This window comes from Puma concolor, chromosome A2 (assembly GCF_028749965.1).
Source record: "Puma concolor isolate L17-30 chromosome A2, mPumCon1.1.hap2, whole genome shotgun sequence".
NCBI classification, from domain to species: domain Eukaryota; kingdom Metazoa; phylum Chordata; class Mammalia; order Carnivora; family Felidae; genus Puma; species Puma concolor.
The window spans coordinates 167,444,079-167,468,126 of NC_141668.1; the positions used below are offsets into that span (position 1 = coordinate 167,444,079).

Here is a 24,048-nt window from a genome sequence, read left to right on the forward strand (position 1 = left end):
ACGACTTTGTATTCTTGTAGGTCAAAGAGTCGAAGGTAGGCAATGCTGTGTGACTTAGCGCCCATAGGATGCTTACCACAGGGTCCCGCACAAAGTAGGTGATAAATGCTAATTACTATCAGTATTCAGACAGCTGCCGACGAGAGTGAGCTCCAGCTTACATGAATCATGTGCCAAGCCAGTGAGGGAGGGGCTATGTTCCTCTCCTTCTTCTAGCTGGGCACATTGAGCACAGAGACATCAAGTAATTTGCCCAAGGTGACACAGCACGTAAATGGGAGAGTGGGCATTTGAACCCAGGCTGACTGACTCAAGTCCATGTTCATAACCACTGCCCCAGTAGTCATGACACACAGAGAGTGTCCAGACACAGAGAGGAGGAAGAGAGCCTAGGGGCTAAGCCAGGTCTCTGAAGAGACACACCCTCCCTGTCAGACCCCCGACGGTGTTCCCATCAAGAGGGACTTCTTGTCTTCTGGGAGGCTGTTTGGCATCTCGTCCCTGTCTTGGAACATCCCGGAGCAGGTCAAGTATGTCAGGCCCTCCTAGAGGGGGTTCCCTATGCCAAGGGAGGGCGTCTGGCTGGCTCACTCACCTGCCTTCCCCACAGTACAGGGCAGTGGAAGATAGAAGCCCACTATGAAGATGCCCCACAGCAGGTATTCTCTGCTGAGTTCGAGGTGAAGGAGTACGGTAAGAGGAGGAAGGAGTCAGGGTGGGGGCCCCAGGTGCCAGGCCCAGTGCTGACAGCCTACTGGTGCCGTCTCGACCCCAGTGCTGCCCAGTTTTGAGGTCCAAGTGGAGCCTACAGAGAAATTCTACTACATTGATGACCCACAGGGCCTGGAGGTCACCATCACGGCCAGGTGAGGGGCTAGGAATGGGGCCAGGCGGGAGGGGAGGGGAGGGGGGCCAGGTGAGGGCTAGATGACGGGCCAGGTTGGCAGCTAGGGGTGGAGCCAGGTAGGGGCCGGGTAAGGGAACCCGGGTGCAGTGTGGCCAGGTGTGGGACCAGGTGGGCGCTGAGTGAAGAACCAGATACTGGCCAGGTAAGCACCAGGCGCGGGACCAGGGGTCCGTGGAAGTTTGCAGGCAGCCTCACCCTTCAGGAGAGGAGCATCTGAGACCCTCTTGCCTCTCAGGTTCTTGTATGGGAAGAATGTGGATGGAATAGCCTTCGTCATCTTTGGGGTCCAGGATGGTGAACAGAGGATTTCGCTGCCCCAGTCCCTCACCCGTGTTCAGGTGCTCTGCCCCTCTGAGCCTCCTCCACTTTGGACTTCCCCCTCCCTCACCTGCGCCCCTCCCCGTCTCTGAGCCTTCCTTCCTCCCCCAGATCGATGATGGCAGTGGGGAGGCCAGGCTGGAACGAAAGGTCCTGCTGAGCGGGGTGGAACCCTCCGGAGCAGATGCCCTGGTGGGGAAGTCGTTGTACGTGTCTGTCACCGTTATCCTGCACTCAGGTGAGGCCTGGTCTGAGGAAAGGGACCCAAATGAGGGGGGAGGCCCAGTGTGAGGGCAGAGGCCCAGAATGGATGTGGAATGCAGTGTGACAGGGGAGAACCAGTCTGAGGGCAAAGGCCAAGTGTAAGAGAGGATATCCAGAGGAAAGTGATACCCAGTGAGACAAAGGAGGCCCATCTGAGGGTGGGGGGAGCCCCAGAATGAAAGTGGGATCCAGTCTGATAGAGGAGGCCCAGTCTGAGGGGGGAGGGAGCCCCAGAATGAATGTGGGATCCAGTCTGACATGGGAGGCCCAGTCTGAGGGCGGAAGGAGCCCCAGAATGAATGTGGGATCCAGTCTGATAGAGGTGGCCCATTCTGAGTAGGGGAGGTCCAGAAGGAAAATGAGATCCAGTCTGTAGAGGAGGCCCAGTCTGAGGGGGTAGGTTCAGTATGAAGGTGTGATCCAGTCTGATAGAGGAGGTCCAGTCTGAGGGGGAGGCCAGAATGAAGGTGGGATCCAGTCTGACAGGGCAGGCCCAGTCTGTGGGGGAAGGCCCAAATGAATGTGGGATCCAGTCTGATAGAGGAGGCCCAGTCTGAGGGGGGAGGTCGAGTATGAATGTGGGATCCAGTCCGAGCGGAGGCCCAATCTGATGGGGGGGAGGCCAGAATGAAGGTGGGATCCAGTCTGACAGGGCAGGCCCAGTCTGAGGGGGAAGGCCCAAATGAATGTGGGATCCAGTCTGATAGAGGAGGCCCAGTCTGAGGGGGGAGGTCGAGTATGAATGTGGGATCCAGTCCGAGCGGAGGCCCAATCTGATGGGGGGGAGGCCAGAATGAAGGTGGGATCCAGTCTGATAGTGAAGCCCAGTCTGATAGGGGAGGCCAGTATTAAGGTGGGATCCAGTTTGACAGAAGAGCCCCAGTGAGGGGGAGCCCAGAATGAAGGTGGGATCCAGTCTGATACAGGAGGCCCAGTCTGAGGGGGCGAGGCCCAGTATGAATGTGGGATCCAGTCTGATAGAGGAGGCCCAATCTCATGGGGGGACGCCAGAATCAAGGTGGGAACCAGTCTGATACAGGAGGCCCAGTGAGGGTGCAGGCCAGAATGAAGGTGGGATCCAGTCTGACAGAGGAGACCCAGTCTGAGGGCAGAGGCCCAGTATGAAGGTGGGATCCAGTCTGATAGAGGAAGCCCAGTCTGAGTGGGGATGCCCACTATGAAGGTGGGATCCAGTCTGATAGACAAGGGCCAGTCTGAGTGGGGAGGCCCAGTATGAAAGTGGGATCCAGTCTGATAGAGAAGCCCAGTCTGAGAGGGGAGGCCAGAATGAAGGTGTTATTTTGTCCAACAGAGGAGGCCCAGTGAGGGGGGAGCTCAGAATGAAGGTGAAATCCAGTCTGATAGAGGAGGCCCAGTCTGAAGGGGGGAGGCCAGAATGAAGGTGGGATGCAGTCTGATAGAGGTGGCTGAGTCTGAGGGGGGAGGCCCAGAATAAAATTGGGATGTAGTCTGTCAGGTGAGGCCAAGTCTGAGAGGGGAGGCCCAGTATGAATATGGGAACCAGTCTGATAGAGGAGGCCCATTCTGAGGGGGGGGAGCTCCAGAATGAAGGGGGGATCCAGTCTGATATAGGAGGCCCAGTATGAAGGTGGGAGCCAGTCTGATAGAGGAGGCCCAGTCTGCCGGGGGGAGGCCAGAATGAAGGTGGGATCCAGTCTGACACAGGAGGCCCAGTCTGAGGGGGGAGGCCCAGTATGAATGCGTGATCCAGTCTGACAAAAGAGGCCAAGTCTGAAGGTGGCAGCCAGTGACAGGGTAGCCATAGTCTGAGGAATGAAGGTGCCTGCCAGTTTCTCAGAGGAGGCCTGGTCTGAGGGAGGCCCACTATGAAGGTGGGAAGTTGTCTGACAGAGGAGGCCTGGTCTGAGGGGGGAGGTCCAGAATAAAAGTGAGATCCAGTCTGATAGAGGAGGCCCAGTCTCAGGAGGGCGGCCCAAAATGAAATTGGGATCCAGTCTTACAGAATGGACCCAGTCTGAAAACAGGCCCAGTGAGGTTGGGGGCCAGTCTGACAGAGGAGGTCCCATCCTAGTGGGGAGGCCAGAATGAAGGTGGGCAACAGTCTGACAGAGGAAGTCTGATCACAGGAGGCCAGTATGAAGATTGGATCCTGTCTGATGGATGATGTCCAGTCTGAGGAGGGAGGCCCAGCATGAAGGTGGGATCCAGTCTGACAGAGGAGTCCCAGTGATGGGGGAGGAACAGAATGAAGGTTCTAGCCAGTCTGATGGGGGAGGAACAGAATGAAGGTTCCAGCCAGTCTGATGCAGGAGGCCCAGTCTGAGGGAGGCCCAGTGTAAGGTGTGGTCCAACCTGGAGGGGTGGCCCAGGAGCCTGCCCTCACGGCTGGCCCCCTCAGGCAGCGACATGGTGGAGGCGGAGCGCAGCGGGATCCCCATCGTGACCTCCCCCTACCAGATCCACTTCACTAAGACTTCCAAGTTCTTCAAACCAGGCATGCCCTTTGACCTCATGGTGAGACCCGGGGTGGGGCTGCCTCCCCCACCCTTCCCCTGAGCATCAGCCACGCCTCTGGGTCGACCTGAACGCCCTCCACCTGCCCCTGCACTGCACCCGCAGGTGTTCGTGACGAACCCCGACGGCTCCCCAGCCCCCAACGTCCCCGTGGTGACCCAGTACTCCAAAGGGTCCTCCTTCACCCAGGAAGACGGCGTGGCCAAGCTGATCATCAACACACACAAAACCTTTAGGTCCCTGCCCATCACCGTGAGTCCTCACCCTCCTCTCGCCCCACTTCTGGGAGATAGGGGACTGTATTTGCATGGAGGAACTCTGTCCTCTGCCACGGTCATCCTGCCACGTGAGGAGTGGGGTCCTTTTATTGTATCAGGGCTTCCTGCCATTCACATAGAGGGTTTTCATCTGTATAGAGGGGATCTTATCTGCACCAGCAGTCTGGCCATCTGCATAGGTATATTATAAAGATCCGGTGATTACATTTGACCCACCTGGATAATCCAAAACAGACTCCCCATCCTCAGACCCTTAATCCCATTTGCAAACTCCCTCGGCCAGGGAAGGTACCGTATTCCCAGGTCCCAGGGATTAGGATGTGGACATCTTTGGGGGGCCAGAATTCATCCCCCTTTCCTCACCCAGGTAAGCACTAGGAAGGATGGTATCCCAGAGTCACGACAGACCAACAGGACTATGAACGCCCAACCCTACAGCACCATGAGTAATAACTACCTGCACATCTCTGTGCCTCGCGTGGAGCTCAAGCCAGGGGAAGATCTCAACGTCAACTTCCACCTGCGAATTGACCCCACCACCACCCAGGAGAACAACATCCGCTACTTCACCTACCTGGTCCGTGCCCTCCTAGGATCCCAGACCCCTCCTCCTTACTTCTGCAGCACCCCCAGTCCAGGGCCACCCCCCTCCACCTTGCTGATTCTTCCTTATGCCAACCTGTCTCCCCCAGATCATGAACAAAGGGAAGCTGTTGAAGGCGGAGCGTCAGACGCGGGAGCCCGGCCAGGACATGTACGCGATGCCCCTGACCATCACTGAGGACTTCATTCCTTCCTTCCGCCTGGTGGCTTATTACACCTTCATTAACAACAATGGCCAGAGGGAGGTGGTGGCTGATTCCGTGTGGGTGGATGTCAAGGACTCCTGTGTGGGCAAGGTAAGCTTCCGGAGCCTTCCTCTGCACCCATCTTGGCACTCCCCGCCTGGCCAGTGCTCGCTCCGTCTCTGCCTCTCTCCAGCCTTCTGGGTGGGTTCCCCAACCGAGACCCATCTTCTCCTTTTCCAGCTCCTTCTCTCCCCACCTCTGTTTCAGCCTCAGTATCTCCCTCCCTGCTGGCCTTTCCACCTTCAGTCTGTCTGTCTCCACCGTTGCCCCTTCCTGACCAGCACAGCACGGACACTGCCCTGGGCTGACTGCTGATGGAGACCCAGCCTGGCAGGGCTGACCCCTCACTCCTACCTCTGTGTGTCCCCCATCCCCGCCAACAGCTGGTGGTGAAAGGTGGCAAGAAGGAAGAGAAGGTGTACCCACCTGGGCAGCTTTTGACCATCAAGATCGAGGGTGACCGGGGGTCCCGAGTGGGGCTCGTGGCAGTGGACAAGGGCGCGTTCGTGATGAACAGGAATAGGTTAACTCAGAGCAAGGTGCGCCCCGTACCGCTGGGGTGTGGCGGAAGCAAAGGGGTGGCGTGGGGCTGAGGCTCAGGTGGCGCTCAGAAGGGAACCGGAAGTGGGGCTAGGCGTGGGCGGGACAGAGGCTGGGAGGGACACAGACGTGGCGCGGAAGTGAAGGCCGCGGGTGGGAGCGTAGATGGAGGAGTCCGCGCTGGGGGTGGTTGGCGGGGGCTGTGCACACAGCTCTGAGAGGGGTCTGGGACCAGAACGGAGGGGCTGTCGGACATGTCAGCCTGGTGACCCCTGCCCTCCCGCAGATCTGGAACGTGGTAGAGAAGGCTGACATCGGCTGCACTCCAGGTAGCGGGAAGGACTATGCCGGCGTCTTCACGGACGCAGGGCTGGCCTTCCAGACCAACAAAAACCTGCAGACCCCGGATAGGACAGGTGAGGGCCGGGGAGGGGTGGGGCCTCCACCCCCGATGCTGAGAGCAGATGGAGGGCACTGTTCTGAGGTCCTCAGATGCTGAGAGCAGGTGGGGGCCCTGGGTTCAAGTCCTGCCCCAGCCCCCACCTAGTGAATCACTGCCCGCTGAGCCTCAGTTTCCTCATCTGTCAAATGGGAGCAGCAACACCCCTCCTTCACGGCTACTGAGAGGAGTACATCGGGGACCCTCAGTTGACGCTTAACCCACCTTGTTCGCGTGTGCCCTCCCCTCAGATCCCGAGTGCCCCAAACCTGATGCCTGGCGCCGCCGCTCGGTGATGCTCACAGAGAAGAGGATGGACAAAGGTGGGGGCCCCCACCCTTCCTCCAAACCCTGCCCATCTGGGATCCGGCCCAGGAGGGAGGAGGGCAGGGCCGGGCCCTGGGGACGTCCTACCCTTGGTCCGCCCTGAGCTCCTCCTGCTTTGAGGTCCCGGCTGAGGCCCTGACCGGTGTCGTGTCCACACAGCGGGTCAGTACCCAAAGCAGCTGCGCAAGTGCTGTGAACATGGCATGCGGGAGAACCCCACGAAGTTCTCGTGCGAGCGCAGGGCCGGGTTCGTCCAGCACGAGGCCTCGTGCGTGAAGGCCTTCCTGGACTGTTGCAACCGCATCGGCAGTACCGACAGTGCCCCCCTGGGCCTGACCCAGAGTGAGTCCACCTGCCTGTGGGCCAGCCAGAGGGGGGAAGCTCGGTCAGAGCGAGGAGGGCCTGGTCTGATGGGAGAGGGCTTGCTCCGAGGGAGGAGGGCATGGTCTGAGCAGGGAGGCTGGCCAGAATGGGGAGGCTCAATCAAGCCTCGATCAGGCTTGAGGGGTGAGGGGATGGTCTGAGTGGGGAGGCTCCCTTAAAGGGGAGAGGGCCTGGTCTGAGGGAGGAGGCCCAGGTCAGAGTGTTGAGGCTCAGTGAGAAGGAGGAGGGCCTGTTTGAGGGAGGAGAACCTATCTGAGGGGGGAAGGGGCCTGTTTGGGTGGAAGGATGCTTGTGTCTGAGGGGGGAGGAGGGCCTGTCTGAAGGGGAGGGCCTATCTAAGGGGAGAGGGTCCACCTGTCTGAGAGGGGCATGTGTACCCTTCTGTGGAGGAAGGAGGGCCTGTCTGAGGGGGGAAGTTGTTTCTGTCTGAGATGAGTTTTTAGCCTGCCTTTACCAAAGAAAACTCATTTACGTTGCTTTCCAAAGAGGTGCCTAACTCAATGCCTAACAACATCTGTTGATTTGTTTTCATTCATTCATTCCCTCCCTCCCTCATTCATTCATTCATTCACTAATTCATTCATTCATTCATTCATTCATTCATTCATTCAGTTCTGGATAAGACAAAACATGTGCACACTTGAAACTTTACATCTCGGGCCAAATAAATCTTAAGCCAAGAGAAATTTCTCTTCCAAGAAGCCCATTGAAAGCAGAACCAGAGTGGTCCCCACCACAAGGCGGCCCTGACAGAACTGGTGGGAATCCTACCTGCCATTTGCTCAGAGCCTTTGAGCCCAGTGAGGCCTGATGTCTGCTTTTTAAAAATGCTTTTTGATGTGTCTTATGTAGAGAAAGGCCTTTCTGCTAGGATGGGTGCAGTGGAAACCAAGCCCACAGAGAGCCCCCCCCCGCACCACGGGCAGCATGGCCCCTGTCGTGAGGGTCCCCCTGGCAGATTCCCTCTCGGCCCGCCCTGTCCAGATTGCTCTTTCTTTCTTTCTTTTTCTTTTATTTTTTTTTTAATTTACATCCAAATTAGTTAGCATATAGTGCAACAATGATTTCAGGAGTAGATTCCTTAATGCCTCTTACCCATTTAGCCCATCCTCCCTCCCACAACCCCTCCAGTAACTCTCAGTTTGTTCTCCATATTTAAGAGTCTCTATGGTTTGTCCCCCTCCCTGGTTTTATATTATTTTTCTTCCCTTCCCTTATGTTCATCTGTTCTGTGTCTTAAAGTCTTCATGTGCGTGAAGTGATATTTGTTTTTCTCTAACTTCGCTTAGCATAATACCCTTTAGTTCCCTCCACATAGTTGCAAATGGCAAGATTTCATATTTTTGATTGCCGAGTAATACTCCATTATATATATATATATATATATATATATATATATATATATACACATACATATACATATATATACATATATACACTCATATATATACATATATATACATATACATATATATATACATATATATGTATATACATGCATACCACGTTTTCTTTATCCATTCATCCATCGATGGACATTTGGGCTGTTTCCATATTCTGGCTATTGTTGATAGTGCTGCTATAAACATTGGGATGCATGTGTCCCTTCGAAACAGCACACCTCTATCCCTTGGATAAATGCCTAGTAATGCAATTGCTGGGTTGTAGGGTAGTTCTGTTTTTAGTTTTTTGAGGAACCTCCATACTGTTTTCCAGAGTGGCTGCACCAGCTTGCAATCCCACCAACAATGCAAAAGAGATCCTCTTTCTCCGCATCCTTGCCAACATCTGTTGTTGCCAGAGTTGTTAATGTTAGCCGTTCTGACAGGTGTAAGATGATATCTCATTGTGGTTTTTGATTTGTATTTCCCTGATGATGAGTGATGTTGAGCATCTTTTCATGGGTGGGTTGGCCATCTGTCTTCTTTGGAGAAGTGTCTATTCATGTCTTTTGCCCATTTCTTCACTGGATTATTTGTTTTTTGGATATTGAGTTTGAGAAGTTCTTTGTAGATTTTGGATACTAACCCTTTATCTGATATGTCATTTGCAAATATCTTCTCCCATTCTGTTGGTTGCCTTTTAGTTTTGCTGATTGTTTCCTTCGCTGTGCAGAAGCTTTTTATAATAGTAGTTCATTTTTGCTTTTGTTTCCCTTGCCTCTAGAGACGTGTTGAGTAAGAAGTTGCTGCAGCTGAGGTCAAAGAGGTTTTTGCCTGCTTTCTCCTCTAGGATTTGATGCCTTCCTGTCTTATTTAGGTCTTTCACCCATTTTGAGTTTATTTTTGTGTGTGGTGTAAGAAAGTGGTCGAGGTTCATTTTTCTGGTTGTTGCTGTCCAGTCTTCCCAGCACCACTTGCTGAAGAAACTGTCTTTATTCCACTGGATATTCTTTCCTGCTTTGTCAAAGATTAGTTGGCCATACATTTGTGGGTCCATTTCTGGGTTCTCTATTCTGTTCCATTGATCTGAGTGTCTGTTCTTGTGCCAGTACCATACTGTCTTAATGATTACAGCTTTGTAGTATAGCTTGAAGTCTGGGATTGTGATGCCTCCTGCTTTGGTTTTCTTTTTCAAGATCGCTTTGGCTATTCGGGGTCTTTTCTGGTTCCATACAAATTTTAGGATTATTTGTTCTAGCTCTGTGAAAAATGCTGGTGTTATTTTGATAGGGACTGCATTCAATATGAAGATTGCTTTGGGTAGTATTGACATTTTAACAATATTTATTCTTTCTATCCAGGAGCATGGAATCTTTTTTCCATTTTTTTTGTGTCTTCTTCAATTTCTTTCATAAGTTTTCTATAGTTTTCAGTGTATAGATTTTTCACCTCTTTGGTTAGATTTATTCCTAGGTATTTTATGGTTTTTTGTGCAACTGTAAATGGGATTGATTCCCTGATTTCTCTTTCTGTCACTTCATTGCTCTTTTTAACCACTGTGTGCAGAGTGGTGGTTGCTGCACTGACCCTTCTCACTGGCCATTTGAACGCTTCTTTTGCACATCCCATCGTTTTCATGGGGGACCAGAAATTGTGTTGTCCAAATTGGGTTCTGAGAACAAAGGCCAGTGTGAGTGGCTCTTGAAACCGAGGGAAGTTATCTTATCAATCACAGGATGAAAAGTCACAAAACAGAACCCCTTTGCTTAAAAACTAAGGAAGATGGGGAAATGCCATAAGCGGCAGTCTGCCCGATCCAAGCAAACATAATCATTTTTTTAAAAAATCTTTAGACTCAAGCAGAAAAAGGAGAAATGGGCATAAAAACCTTTTATCCCTCTGAATCATTTGAGGCCGCACCATTGAGGCCCCTAATTAGCTCCGTGTGGAATTTCTAGAAGCAAAGATATTCTCCCACAAAACCACAGCACAGGCATCAATATTAGGACGTTAATGTTGACTTGTTACCACCACCAAAACCTCCAGCCCCGTTCAGGCTGGCCAGTGGTTTCCCTTTGGTTTGGTCTGGTCTGGTTTGGCTTGGATCCTTTATAGGAAAAGGATCTGTGCAGGAACAGACGTCGTATTTACTGGTGGGGTCTCCTTAGTGTCCTTGGATCTGCTCAACCCCTGGCAGCACAGCCGTCTTGAGTGACTTTCACGTCCGGCTATTTGGGGGGCTGTCCCACGGTTTGGGTTGGCTCCATGCTTCCTCGTAATGACATCCAGGTTTTGCATTTGGGGGCAGCACTGTCACAGGAGAGACACTATGGATTCTCAGTGCATCATGTCGGGAGCCCAAAGACATCGATTTGTCCCATTGTTGGTGCTGTGAGTCTTGATCACGTGATTAAGGCGCTGTCTGCTGGGTCTCTCCACTGTAAAGTTCCTCCTTAGTCCTGGATAGTCCATTTCTAAACCTCTTTCTGCTATCAGATCAGGGCAAAATTAAAGCCAAGGGAAAATTTCCTCCAAATCAATTTTTATGTAGCCTTTATGACAGCAGGTATGGATCCTTATATGGTAACACATACTTTTCATGTACACTCATATTTTTATTTTTATTTTATTAATTTAATTTAATTTAATTTAATTTAATTTAATTAATTTATTTATTTTTTGCTTAGAAATGTGCAGTCACCTATTAAAGGCAGACATCGCCAAAGGGGACACATATTTCTGAATTCTTTTAGCTGGAAGGCTAGCACGCCCTCCACCATCACCCCCCAAAAAACACACAAAATCTAATTTTGATTTTTTGAGGGACCTCCACACTGTTTTCCAGAGTGGCTACACCAGTTTGTATTCCCACCAACAGTGCAAGAGGGTTCCCCTTTCTCCACATCCTCACCAACATCTGTTGTTTCCTGAGTTGTTACTTTTAGCCACTCTGACCAGTGTGAGGGGGTATCTCAATGTGTTTTTGGTTTGTATTTCCCTGATGATGAGTGATGTCGAGCATCTTGTCATGTGTCTGTTTACCATCTGGATGTCTTCTTTGGAAAAGTGTCTATGCATGTTTTCTGCCCATTTCTTCACTGGATTATTTGTTTTCTGGGTGTTGAGTTTGGTAAGTTGTTTATAGATTTTGTATACTAACTAACCCTTCATCCGTTATGTCATTTGCAAATATCTTCTCCCAGTCCATCAGTTGCCTTTTAGTTTTGTCGATTGTTTCCTATGCTATGCAGGAGCTTTTTATCCTGATGAGGTCCCAAACAGTTCATTTTTCCTTTATTTCCCTTGCCTTTGGAGACATGTTAAGTAAGAAGTTCCTGCAGGTGAAGACAAAGAGGTTGTTGCCTGTTTTCTCCTGTAGGATCTTGCTGGTTTCCTGTCTCACACTTAGGTCTTTCATCCATTTTCAATTTATTTTTGTGTATGGTGTAAGAAAGTGGTCCAGGTTCATTCTTCTGCATGTTGCTGTCCAGTTCTCCCAGCACCATTTGCTAAAGAGACTGTCTTTTTTCCATTGGATACTCTTTCCTGTTGTCAAATATTAGTTGGCTATATACTTGTGGGTGCATTTCTGGGCTCTCTATTCTGTTCCATTGGTCTATGTGTTTTTGTGCCAATACCATACTGTCTTGATGATTACAACTTTGTAATATAGGCTAAAATCCAGGATGGTGATGCCTCCAGCTTTGGTTCTCTTTTTCAACATTGCTTTAGTATTTGGGTTCTTTTGTGGTTTCATAAAAATTTTAGGGGCGCCTGGGTGGCTTGGTCGGTTAAGCGTCCAACTTCGGCTCAGGTCATGATCTCACAGTCCGTGAGTTCGAGCCCCGCATCGGGCTCTGTGCTGACAGCTTAGAGCCTGGAGCCTGTTTCAGATTCTGTGTCTCCCTCTCTCTCTGCCCCTCCCTTGTTCATGCTCTGTCTCTCTCTGTCTCATAAATAAACGTTAAAAGAAAATTTTTTTTTAAATTTTAGGATTGTTTGTTCTAGCTCTGTGAAGAATGCTGGTGCTATTTTCATTGGGATTGCAGTGAATGTGTAGATTACTTTGGGTAGTATCGACGTTTTAACAATACTTACTCTTCCAATCCATGAGCATGGAATGTTTTTCCATTTCTTTGTGTCTTTTTCTAGTTCTTTCATAAGATTTCTATGGTTTTCAGTGTGCAGATCTTTTACATCTTTGGTTAGGTTTGTTTCTATGTATTTTATAATTCTTGGTGCAATTGTAAATGGAATATATTCCTTGATTCTTCTTTCTGTTACTTCATTATTTGTGTATAGAAATGCAACCAATTTCTATACGTTGATTTTGTATCCTGTGACTTTCCTGAATTCATGTATCAGTTCCAGCAGTTTTAGGTGGACTCTTCGGTAGAGTTTCTTGTCATTTGTGAAGAGTGAAAGTTTGACTTCTTCTTGTCAATTTGGATACTTTTTACTTCGTTTTGTTGCCTGATTGCTGAGGCTCGGACTTCCAACACTATGTTAAATAACAGTGTGAGGGGCGCCTGGGTGGCGCAGTCGGTTAAGCGTCCGACTTCAGCCAGGTCACGATCTCGCGGTCCGTGAGTTCGAGCCCCGCGTCAGGCTCTGGGCTGATGGCTCAGAGCCTGGAGCCTGTTTCCGATTCTGTGTCTCCCTCTCTCTCTGCCCCTCCTCCGTTCATGCTCTGTCTCTCTCTGTCCCAAAAATAAAAATAAACGTTGAAAAAAAAAATTAAAAAAAAAATAACAGTGTGAGAGTGGACAGCCCTGTCATGTTCCCGATCTCAGAGGGAAAGTTCTGTTTTTCCCCATTGAGAATGACATTAGCTGTGGGCTTTTCATTTATGGCTTTTATGATGTTAAGGTATATTCCTAATATCCCGACTTTCTTGAGGGTTTTTATTAAGAAAGGATGTTGTATTTTGTCAAATGTTTTTTTCTGCACCTATTGACAGGATCCTATGGTTCTTATCCTTTCTTCTATTAATGTGATATATCACATTGATTGATTTGCAAATATTGAGCCAGCCCTGCAGCCCAGGAATGAATTCCACTTGATCATGGTGAAGAATTCTATTAATATACTATTGAATTCGATTTGTTAGTATCTGGTTGAGAATTTTTGCATCCATGTTCATCAAGGATGGTTGCCTGTAATTCTCTTTTTTAGTGGGGTCTTTGTCTGGTTTTGTAATCAAGGTAATTTTGGCTTCATAGAACGAGTCTGGAAACTTTCCTTCTGTTTATATTTTTTGGAACATCCTGAGAAGAATAGGTATGAATGCTACTTTAAATGTCTGGTAGAATTCCCCTGGGAAGGCATCTGGCCCAGGACTCTTACTTGTTGAGAGATTTTTGATAACGGATTCAATTTCTTCATTGGTTATGGGTCCGTTCAAATTTTCTATTTCTTCCCTTTTGAATTTTGGTAGTGTGTGTGTGTCTAGGAATTTGTCCAGTTCTTCCAGGGTGTCCAGTTTGTTTGCACATAATTTTTCATCATAGTCTCAAAAAATTGTATGTATTTCTGTGGTGTTTGTTTTGATCTCTCCTCTTTCATTTGTGATTTTATCTATTTTGGTCCTCTCTCTATTTTCTTTTTGAGAAGTCTGGTTAGGGGTTATCAACATTCTTTATTCTTTCCAAAAACCATCTCTCAGATTCTTCTGGGTTTTTAAAATTCTTTATTGTTTATTTCTGCTCTAATCTTTATTATTTCTATTCTGCTGCTGACCTTGGGCTTTCTTTTTTTTTTTTTTAATTTTTTTTCAACGTTTATTTATTTTTGGGACAGAGAGAGACAGAGCATGAACGGGCGAGGGGCAGAGAGAGAGGGAGACACAGAATCGGAAACAGGCTCCAGGCTCTGAGCCATCAGCCCAGAGCCTGACACGGGGCTCGAACTCCCGGACCACGAGATCGTGACCTGGCTGAAGTCGGACGCTCAACCGACTGCGCCACCCAGGCGCCCCTGACCTTGGGCTTTCTTTGCTGCTGCCCTTCTAGTTCCTTTAGATGTGAGGTTAGGTTATATATTGGGGACCTTTCTTGCTTCTTGAGACAGGCCTGAATTGCAATGTATTGTCCTTTTAGAACTGCCTTTGCTGAATCCCAAAGGCTTTGGACTGCTGTGTGTTCATTTTCATTTGCTTCCATACATGTTTTGATTTCTTCTTTAATTTCATGGTTGACCCATTCATGCTTTAGTAGGATGTTCTTTAATATGCATGTATTAAGGGGATTTCCAAATTTTTTCTTGTGGTTGATACCAAGTTTCATAGTGTTGTGATCTGAAAATAGGCATGGTATGATCTCAATCCTTTTATACTTGTTGAGGGCTGTTTTGTGACCCAGTATGTGATCTATTTTCAAGAATGTTCCATATGCCCTCGAGAAGAATGTGTATTCTGCTGTTTTGGATGAAAACTTCTGAATATACGTTAAGTCCATCTGGTCCAATGTGTCATTCAGAGCCATTGTGTCCTTATTGATTTTCTGACTAGATGGTCTGTCCATTGCAGCAAGTGGAGTATTAAAGTCCCCTGCAATCACGGTATTATTATCTATACATTTATTTATATTTGTGATTAGTTGATTTATATATTTGGGTGCTCTCATGTTGGGGGCATAAATATTTACAATTGTTAGCTCTTCTTGATGATGGACCCCTCAGTTATGATATAATGGCTTTCTTCATCTCTTGTTACAGTCTTTGTGTTAAAATCTAGTTCGTCTGGTATAAGTATGGCTACTCCAGCTATCTTTTGATGTCCAATGGCATGATAGATGGTTCTCCATCCCCTCACTCTCAATCTGCAGGTGTTCTCAGGTCTAAAATGAGTTTCTTGTAGGCAACATATAGATGGATCTTATTTTTTTTTTTATCCATTCTGATACCCTGTGTCTTTTGATTGGGGCATTTAGTCCATTTACATTGAGAGTGATTATTGAAAGGTATGGATTTACTGCCATTGTGTTATCTGCAGGTTTTGTGCTTATGGTGATGTCTCTGGTCCCTTGTAGTCATTGCTGCTTTCCACTCACAGAGTCCCCCTTACGCTCTCCTGCAGGGCTGGTTTAGTGGTCACAAACTCCTTCAGTTTTTGTTTGTCTGGGAAAGCCTTTATCTCTCCTTCTATTCTGAATGGCAGCCTTCCTGGATGAAGGATTCTTGGTTGCCTAGTTTTGCTCTTCAGCACATTGAATGTTTCCTGCCACTCGCTTCTGGCCTGCCAAGTTTCAGTGGACAGGTCTGCCACTACCCTTATGTGTCTACCCTTGTAGGTTAAGGCCCGTTTTCCCCTAGCTGCTTTCATAATTCTCTCTTTATTTTTGTATTTTGCAGTTTCACTATGATATGTCATTTTTTGTTGATTTTGAAGGGAGTTCTCTGTGCCTCTAGCACTTGGATGCCTGTTTCCTTCCCCAGATGAGGGAAGTTCTCAGCTATAATTTGTTCACATAAACCTTCTGCCCCTTTCCTTCTCTCTTCTTCTTCCAGAACTCCTATGATACAGTTATTATTTCATTTCACAGAATCACTTAGGTCTCTAAATCTCCCCTCATGGTCTAGTAATTTCCTTGCCCTCCTTTTTTCAGCTTCATCATTTTCCATTAATTTTGTCTTCTATTTCACTTATTCTCTCTTCGACTTCTTCCATCCTTGCTGTCACTGCAGCTGGGTTATTTTGCATCTCATTTACAACATTTCTTAATTCTTCTTGATTATTTCATAGGTCTTTGATCTCTGCAACAATAGATTCCCTGGTGTCTCCTATGCTTTTTTCAAGCCCAGCTATCAGTCTCATGACTGTTATTCTAAATTCTTGTTCAGATATATTGTTTATATCTTTTTTGAGCAGTTATCTGCCTGTCATTTATTCCTGGAATTTCTCATGAGGAGAGGTCTTCCATTTCATCATTTTGGCTAGGTTTCTGATTTTTGCACGTTTTAATAGCTTGTTATGTGTCCTGCACCTGCAAGTCGTACTATATTAAGAATAGGTCCTGGGACTTCCAGAAGTGTTTGTGGAGTGTGATCATGCACTCTGTTGCATATTTGGCTGTTCTGTCCCACTGCTCATAGTGGTGATGGTTTGGACCTTCCACCAGGGGTGTTTTGATTTGTTCACTGAAGGAGCCCTGGAAAAAGGAAAGGTGAGGGAAGCCTGATTCCCATACAAATAAAAAAATGAAAGGGTCAGAAAAAAAAGACCAGGCAGAGAATCAAAGAAACTATATGGCTTAACCCAGAGAGAGAGGGGGGAAATTAATAAAGAGATACAGAAAAGGTGTAAAAACAATAGAGAAAAATGCCTGACTAAACAAACAAACAAACAAACAAACAGAATGGAGAATGAAACTAGGTGGGGTGTATATATATATATATATATAGAGAGAGAGAGAGAGAGAGAGAGAGACTTGACCAAAAGTCAAATCAGAAAATATGATCGTGATTCCAAAGGAAATAAAAAGAGGAAGGTAAAAAGAAGGGAAAAGAGAAAAAATGAAAGAAAAGAAAAGAGAAAAAGAAAAACAAAACAAAATGGACTAACATAGAAAACTGCAGGACAGCTGCCTGTTGGTGCTCAGGACCGCTGGCTGTGCTGGTCTGGAGGAGAGGCTGTCTGGCCTGGTCAGGGTCAGTCCTGCTCCAGTATTTAAGCTGTTACCAGGCATGGAGGGGCGGGGTTTGTTGTAAACCGGTCCTGCCTCCACTGGGGGCTGCTGTCCTGTTCCCTGAAGCCCCACCATGTTGGTGATGGGGAGAAAAGTGTCTCAAACCATGCTGTTCAGACTGTCCTCATAGAGGAGTGCAGGGAGAGTGGGGGCCAGCTTGTCCTGTTCCACAGTCTCCTGCACCTCCTAGATGCTCAGATGGGATTCAAAACAAGATGCCTTAAAGAATCCCATACCTCACAGACTCGGTTCTGGGGTAGCACCATTCTGCCCAGCCTACACGGCTGATGCCTGCAGGGTCTTTTTTCCTTGGGGTGGCACTAAACCCTCTTCCCACAGTACTCCAGGGTGGGGACTGCTCTCTCCCAGTCACCCCTGAGATCGCTACTGGGCCCCGGGGCTGGCTCCCTCTCCACGAGGCATGTGCACACTGCAAGCTGCAAGAGAAAGTCTTGCACCCCTGAAAACTCTAATCTTCAACTCCTGAGACTTTGCAAAGTACAAACTGGCACTCTCCATATTTCTCATTCCCCCTCCATGGTCCAGAGATGTTTTTCTCTCGTCCGAACACAATGCCATACTCTTACAGCCTCTTTCTCTCCCTTTTGTGTCTCCACAGAAGGGGTCCCCTCCCCTCCATGCCTATGCTGCCCGTTTTATCTCTCCCAATCCACATACATGCACCTCAGTCCTGCCAAGCTGTCTCCTTCCACCTGTGGAGATGTTTCTATCACTCCCCAGACCTATTTCCTGGGTGTTCCAAGTGTTCTGACCTCAATACAGCTGTGTTTGAGGGACCAGGAAAATCCTTGTCCCACTACTTCTCTGCCATCTTGACTCCAGTCTTTTCTGTTTTAATGTGTTTTTTTGAGAGAGAGAGAAAGTGTGTGTGCATGCAAGCAGGGAAGGGGCAGAGACAGGGGGACAGAGGATCCCAAGCAGGCTCATAGTGACAGCAGCAAGCCTGGTGAAAGTCTCAAACTCACCAACCATGAGATCATGACCAGAGCAGAAGTCGCACACTCAACTGACTGAGCCACCCAGGTGCCCCAAATTGTGTAATTTCTTTAGCCGATTGGGGGTGAGACAGAGAGTTGCTTGCATGTTTGTATCTGACATGCACTTTGTTGGATTATTCCAGAATATGGGTGGATTTAGGCATCAGTCGATTTCACCTACTTTGTTATTAGGCAGACCGAAAGCCATGTTACAACCTGCCCCTCATGTTTTGAGCAAAGCCCAGACAGGGTTGAACCATATTCTGGCCCCATTTGGTCTACTTGCTGATGGCGTCAGGCTTGCTCAAAAGGCCACCCCATTGCCCGGGGTCACCAACAGGTCTGGGGAGTCTCTCGAGCCACCTGTTTGCTTGGGGGCCATAACCATCAGATGTAGCAGGAGTGGAGCCTGGGAGACACTATGCTTACTTAGATGCTCACACAAATGCTTCATTTCTATGAAAATCAGAGCAGGGGGAAATAGTCCTAGCCTGGACTATTTCTGCCCCTATACCGACACAGTTGTAAAATGTCATTTTTAATGGTATTTTTGGGGAGAAAGGAGCAATAAAGACAAACATGACTGCCCCCCTCCCCAGGCCATCATGGAACTATGGGTGTGTTTTTCTGGTAGGAACCTCTTCAGCCATTTAGAGATAAGTATCTCTGGGGACAGTGGAGAAATGGGTCTGTCCTCAACCCAGATTTGTCTCCTCCTCACCCGTGCCTCCCAGGTGACTTGGATGAGGATATAATCCTGGAAGAGGAAATCATTTCCCGAAGCCAGTTCCCTGAGAGCTGGCTGTGGCGCATAGAGGAACTCAGTGAACCTGAGAAAGATGGGTAAGGCTGAGACACCCCCTCACCTTAACCCCCCCCCCCAGGCCAGCTGCTATAGCGGCCCCATCTGGACCACTTCGTTTGCATGCACCCCATGCCTCTCTTTTCTGGAATCACTGGGCAACCCCACAACCCAGCCTAGAAAAAAAATCAAGAGTCAGGCTCCCTCTGTGTGCCCAGCCCCCACTCCTCCCTCCAACCTGCCCCTTGGGGCCCCTCCACACCAGCTCTCCCCCCAGGCCCCTGACACCTGCCTCTTTTTAATATCCCCACTTCTCCTCCATCCAGAATCTCCACAAAGATCATGAATATATTTTTGAAAGACTCCATCACCACCTGGGAGATTCTGGCGGTGAGCTTGTCGAACAAGAAAGGTGAGAGAAGGTGGTGGCCCCATGCTCACGAGTCAGGGATCCCAGGGCCATTGGGCATTTTCTCATCCCATCCAGAGAGATCCCCTGTTTCTTGGTGGCTGACACACTGCTCCCAGGTGACAAGTGGGGGTGTCAGATCCTGCTCTGTGGGTGACGAGTCAGCACCTTTTGTAAATAGATTTTCTTTCGAGAGCAGTTTTAGGTTGACAGCAAAATTGAGGGGAAGGTACAGAGAGTTCCCACATACATCCAGTCTACCCACCCCCGACGCACACAGTCTCCCTCGCGCAGACATGCACTATCAGCATCCCTCACCAGCATGGCGTATTCGTGACACTGACACGCCTATCGTCACCCCAAGTTCATCATTGACATGAGCGTTCACTCTCAGTGTTGTACGATCTACAGGTTTGGACACAGATATAAGGACATATGTCTACCATTGTACTATCATACAGAATAATTTGCAACAACAAACACGCTTAAGGGGTGGTGTTGACAGGGTGATGGGTGAATCCATTAAAATATGAAGGAGGTAGCAGGATGAAATGTATGATTGGCACATTGGCGGCCAGATTGTGAAACTTGGCAAAAAAAAAAAAAAAGGTAACCAGGGGGTAGGAGGCCCACCACAGGGAGCTGGGGAGCCCTGGCCTAATGGGGGTGGTCTCAGGCAGGCCTTGGAGCAGGGTGAGGAGAGGGAGGCACTAATTTTAAGGCAGATGTGTGATACTTTCATGTGATCATTTTGAAAAAATCAACGTGAATGCAAAAAAAAAAAAAAAAAAAAAAAACCATGATGAACAAAATATCTCCATTGTAAATAGAAGCCAGCACTGAGCTGAGCCATCACGGAGTTTGAGGCAAGACGGAAAATGTGTGTGCCCCTCCCCCCCCCCATGCCTGATTTAGGTACATTTTAAAGGTTAATTTTTTCGCTGAGCATTAAAGTAGGTGAAAAAATATTGAAACATTAAAAGGGAGGTATGTTAGGGGGCTGGGGTTGCTCTGTCTGTTAAGTGTCTGAACTAGGCTCCAATCATGATCTCACGGTTCATGAGTTTGAGCCTCATGTTGGACGCTGTGTTTTACCAGGTACAATTTTTTTTTTAAGTTTATTTATTTATTTTAAGAGAGAGATACAGCGTGAATAGGGAAGGGGCAGAGAGACGGGGAGAGAGAGAGAATCCCAAGTAGGCTCTGAGCTACCGGCCAATGCAGGGCTCGAACTCACGAGACCCCGAGATCATGACCTGAGCCGAAACTAAGAGTCAGATGCTTATTGACTGAGCCACCCAGACGCCCTTTACCTGGTACCATTTTTGACTCCCAACACATTATCTCATTCAGTGCTCACAAGAACCCTCTGAGGTTGGTACATTTATTCTCCGACAAATGAGGATACTGAAGCTAGGGAAGGCAGGTCACTTGCCCAAGATCACCAGGGGATGAACCTTTAAGGAACGCCATCTTAGAGGTTCAGAATTTATATTTTAGGATGGTTACCAGTGGAACTTGGAAATTTTAGACTCCTGAGATACCATGAATGCAAAGAGTCAGCAGAGTTACAAGCAGGGAGCTTCTCAAGCTTAAATGCCTGGATTCAAATCCCAGGTCGTCCGCTAGGCAGCTGTGTGGCCTGAGTCAAGTTACTCACCCTCTCTGTGTGCATCCATAAAACAGGCATAATACAAATAGTAGCCACTCAAAGTGTTGTGCGGAGAGTTTTTTGAGTTAATACGTGTGGAGCCCTTAAAATGGTGCCTGGCACATTACAGATGTTCGATGAGTGTGAGTCATTATTGAAGCCAAACATATTTTATTTTTGTAAATTTTTTTTTTGAGAGAGAGAGAGATCTCGAGCAGGTGAGGGGCAGAGAGAGGGAAACACAGAACCTGAAGCAAGCTCCAGGCTCTGAGCTGTCAGCACAGAGCCAGATGTGGGGCTCGAACTCACAAAACATAAGATCAGACATGAGCTGAAGTTGGACGCTTAACCGACTGAACCACCCAGGCACCCTGGTTGATTTTTTTTTTAATTAATGGGTTTTCTTAAAATTTTTTTTAATGTTTATTTATTTTTGAGGGAGACAGAGACAGAGCATGAGTGGGGAGAGGCAGGGAGAGGGAGACACAGAATCTGAAGCAGGCTCCAGGCTCCAAGCTGTCAGCACAGAGCCTGACGCGGGACTCAAACTCATGAACTGTGAGATCATGACCTGAGCCGAAGTTGGACGCCCAACCGACTGAGCCACCCAGGGGCCCCTAATTAATGGGTTTTCTTAAACAATTTAGGTCTACAGAAACAACTGAGAATTACCACTCACTCCTCAATTCCCCCCCAATTCCCATCTCTACCCCTTTTTTGCATTAGGTGGTACCTTTGCCACAATCCCTGGGACAACACTGATACATTATCATCAACTGTAGTCAAAAGCTAGGGTTCCCTTTCAGTGATGTACCTTCCATGGGTTTGGACCAACATGCGGTGACATGTAGCTGTCCTTCCAGGGTCACGGAGAGTAGGCGTTTCTCTGCCTCAAACATAACACGGATGGTGTGTCAGAAGTCACTCTGTGTGTGGTTCTCTCTCGCTCCTTCCAGCTTGTTCAAGGGAAAAGCGAAGTCTGGTGCAAGGATGTCCTCATCTCCTCTGTAGGTCTTGACTGAGTTGGATTAGCAAGGAGAGAGCAGGTCTGCTTTCTGCAGGCACAACGTGAGCTGGCCAGTATTTAACAAAACAAAACTGTTTTGTTTCCCTGGAGGTAGCCTCCTGTTTGTGGTGCAAAAGCTGGTTTTTCACCCACCAGAGTAAATTAAATCTGGCTTTAAGAATGTGAAAATAGGGGCGCCTGGGTGGCGCAGTCGGTTAAAAATCCGACTTCAGCCAGGTCACGATCTCGCGGTCCGGGAGTTCGAGCCCCGCGTCAGGCTCTGGGCTGATGGCTCGGAGCCTGGAGCCTGTTTCCGATTCTGTGTCTCCCTCTCTCTCTGCCCCTCCCCCGTTCATGCTCTGTCTCTCTCTGTCCCAAAAATAAATAAAAACGTTGAAAAAAAAATTAAAAAAAAAAAAAAAAGAATGTGAAAACAGGGGGGCGCCTGGGTGGCTCAATCGGTTGAGCATTTGACTTCAGCTCAGGTCATGATCTCACGGTTCATGAGTTCCAGCCCTGTGTTGGGCTCTGTGCTGACAGCTCGGACCCTGGATTCGCTTCAGATTCCATGTCTCCCTCTCTCTCTGACCTTCCCCCATTCATGCTCTGTTTCTCTCTCAAAAATAAATAAACATTAAATATATATTGGCTCAGTTGGTTAAGTGTCTGACTTTGGCTCAGGTCATGATCTCATGGTCCATGGGTTCGAGCCCCGCATCGGGCTCTGTGCTGACAGCTTAGACCCTGGAGCCTGCTTCAGATTCTGTGTCCCCCTCTCTCTGCCCCTCCCCCATTCCAGCTCTGCCTCTCAAAAATAAATAAACATTAAAAAAATGTAAAAATGAATAGTAGATAAGAAATGATAACTACGTCCCATGACTATAACAGACCCCCCGAGAATGATGAATAATGACTGTAGGTTAGCAAATAAGGATTTTGTTCAAGTCTCTATTTTTTTCAACACTGAAGAATAGACACACAAAACTTATTAAATTATAATATATTTCTTTTTTAACTGCATTTAAAAAATATTTACTTATTTTTGAGAGACTGAGAGAGAGTGGGGGGGGGGCAGAGAGAGAGGGAGAAAGAGAATCCAAAGCAGTCTCCACACCATCACCTCAGAGCCTGAGGCCAGGCTCCGACTCAGGAACCTGGAGATCATGACCTGAGCTGAAATCAGGAGTCAGATGCTTAACCACCTGAGCCAACCAGGTGCTCCAAATTTTTTTTTTTTTAATTTTTTTTTTCAACGTTTATTTATTTTGGGGACAGAGAGAGACAGAGCATGAACGGGGGAGGAGCAGAGAGAGAGGGAGACACAGAATCGGAAACAGGCTCCAGGCTCTGAGCCATCAGCCCAGAGCCTGATGCGGGGCTCGAACTCACCGACCGCGAGATCGTGACCTGAGCTGAAGTCGGACGCTCAACCGACTGAGCCACCCAGGCGCCCCCAGGTGCTCCAATTTTAATACACTTCTTGGTGCAACACTATTTTTATTTATTTTTTTAGTGTAACATTTTTTTTTAACGTTTATTTATGTTTGAGACAGAGAGAGACAGAGCATGAACGGGGGAGGGGCAGAGAGAGAGGGAGACACAGAATCTGAAATGGGCTCCAGGCTCTGAGCTGTCAGCACAGAGCCCGACACGGGGCTCGAACTCACGGACCGCGAGATCGTGACCTGAGCTGAAGTCGGACGTTTAACCGACTGAGCCACCCAGGCGCCCCAAATTTTAATACACCTTTGGTGCAACATTATTTTTATTTATTTTTTTAGTGTAACATTTCAATATGATAAAGCTTTGGCACATTTTGCTTGCATCAACCCAGTGCTTGAATATTAGCCTAGTAGCTGTTGAATCACAAATTAACCATCGCTTTTGCAGTCATTTTTACTCCTGTAGATCAGCACTGTCCACCAGAAATATGATGCATGTAATTTTAAATCTTCTGGTAGCCCCATAAAAAAAGAGGCGGTGACATCAATTTTATTGTACATTTTTTTAACCAGATGTCTCCAAAACATTATTCTTTCAACATGTGGTAAATATGTTAAAAAATATGTTGAAAAATATGTTGAAAAAAGCATCATCAGACTCATAATAATGTTATAACCATCTGTTCATATTTGAGAATAACCTATTAATACCTCAAAATTATGAAAGATGCATTTACTTGATCATCTAAGCCTCTGATGTATCATATATTTTATACTTGCAGAACGTTTCAATGAGGGTGCTACGATTTTTCTTTTTTAAGATTTTAATTTTATTTGTAAGTCATCTCCACACCCCACGTGAGCTTGAACTCA

The 24,048-nt window shown here is 47.8% G+C and overlaps 1 protein-coding gene across 1 annotated transcript in view; it reads left to right on the forward strand.

Moving 5' to 3' along the window:
- LOC147583831 (complement C3-like) overlaps positions 1-24,048 on the forward strand; it is a 45,206-nt gene that overhangs the window by 2,795 nt on the left and 18,363 nt on the right. The window contains exons 5-19 of the mRNA XM_086699302.1: positions 436-530; positions 611-693; positions 776-866; positions 1,143-1,245; positions 1,337-1,463; positions 3,870-3,985; positions 4,091-4,237; positions 4,631-4,840; positions 4,956-5,162; positions 5,495-5,650; positions 5,938-6,067; positions 6,342-6,413; positions 6,577-6,759; positions 18,600-18,708; positions 18,994-19,079. Of these exons, the coding sequence (XP_086555428.1) occupies positions 436-530; positions 611-693; positions 776-866; positions 1,143-1,245; positions 1,337-1,463; positions 3,870-3,985; positions 4,091-4,237; positions 4,631-4,840; positions 4,956-5,162; positions 5,495-5,650; positions 5,938-6,067; positions 6,342-6,413; positions 6,577-6,759; positions 18,600-18,708; positions 18,994-19,079 (1,915 nt within the window). The remainder of the gene's footprint in view (positions 1-435; positions 531-610; positions 694-775; positions 867-1,142; positions 1,246-1,336; positions 1,464-3,869; positions 3,986-4,090; positions 4,238-4,630; positions 4,841-4,955; positions 5,163-5,494; positions 5,651-5,937; positions 6,068-6,341; positions 6,414-6,576; positions 6,760-18,599; positions 18,709-18,993; positions 19,080-24,048) is intronic.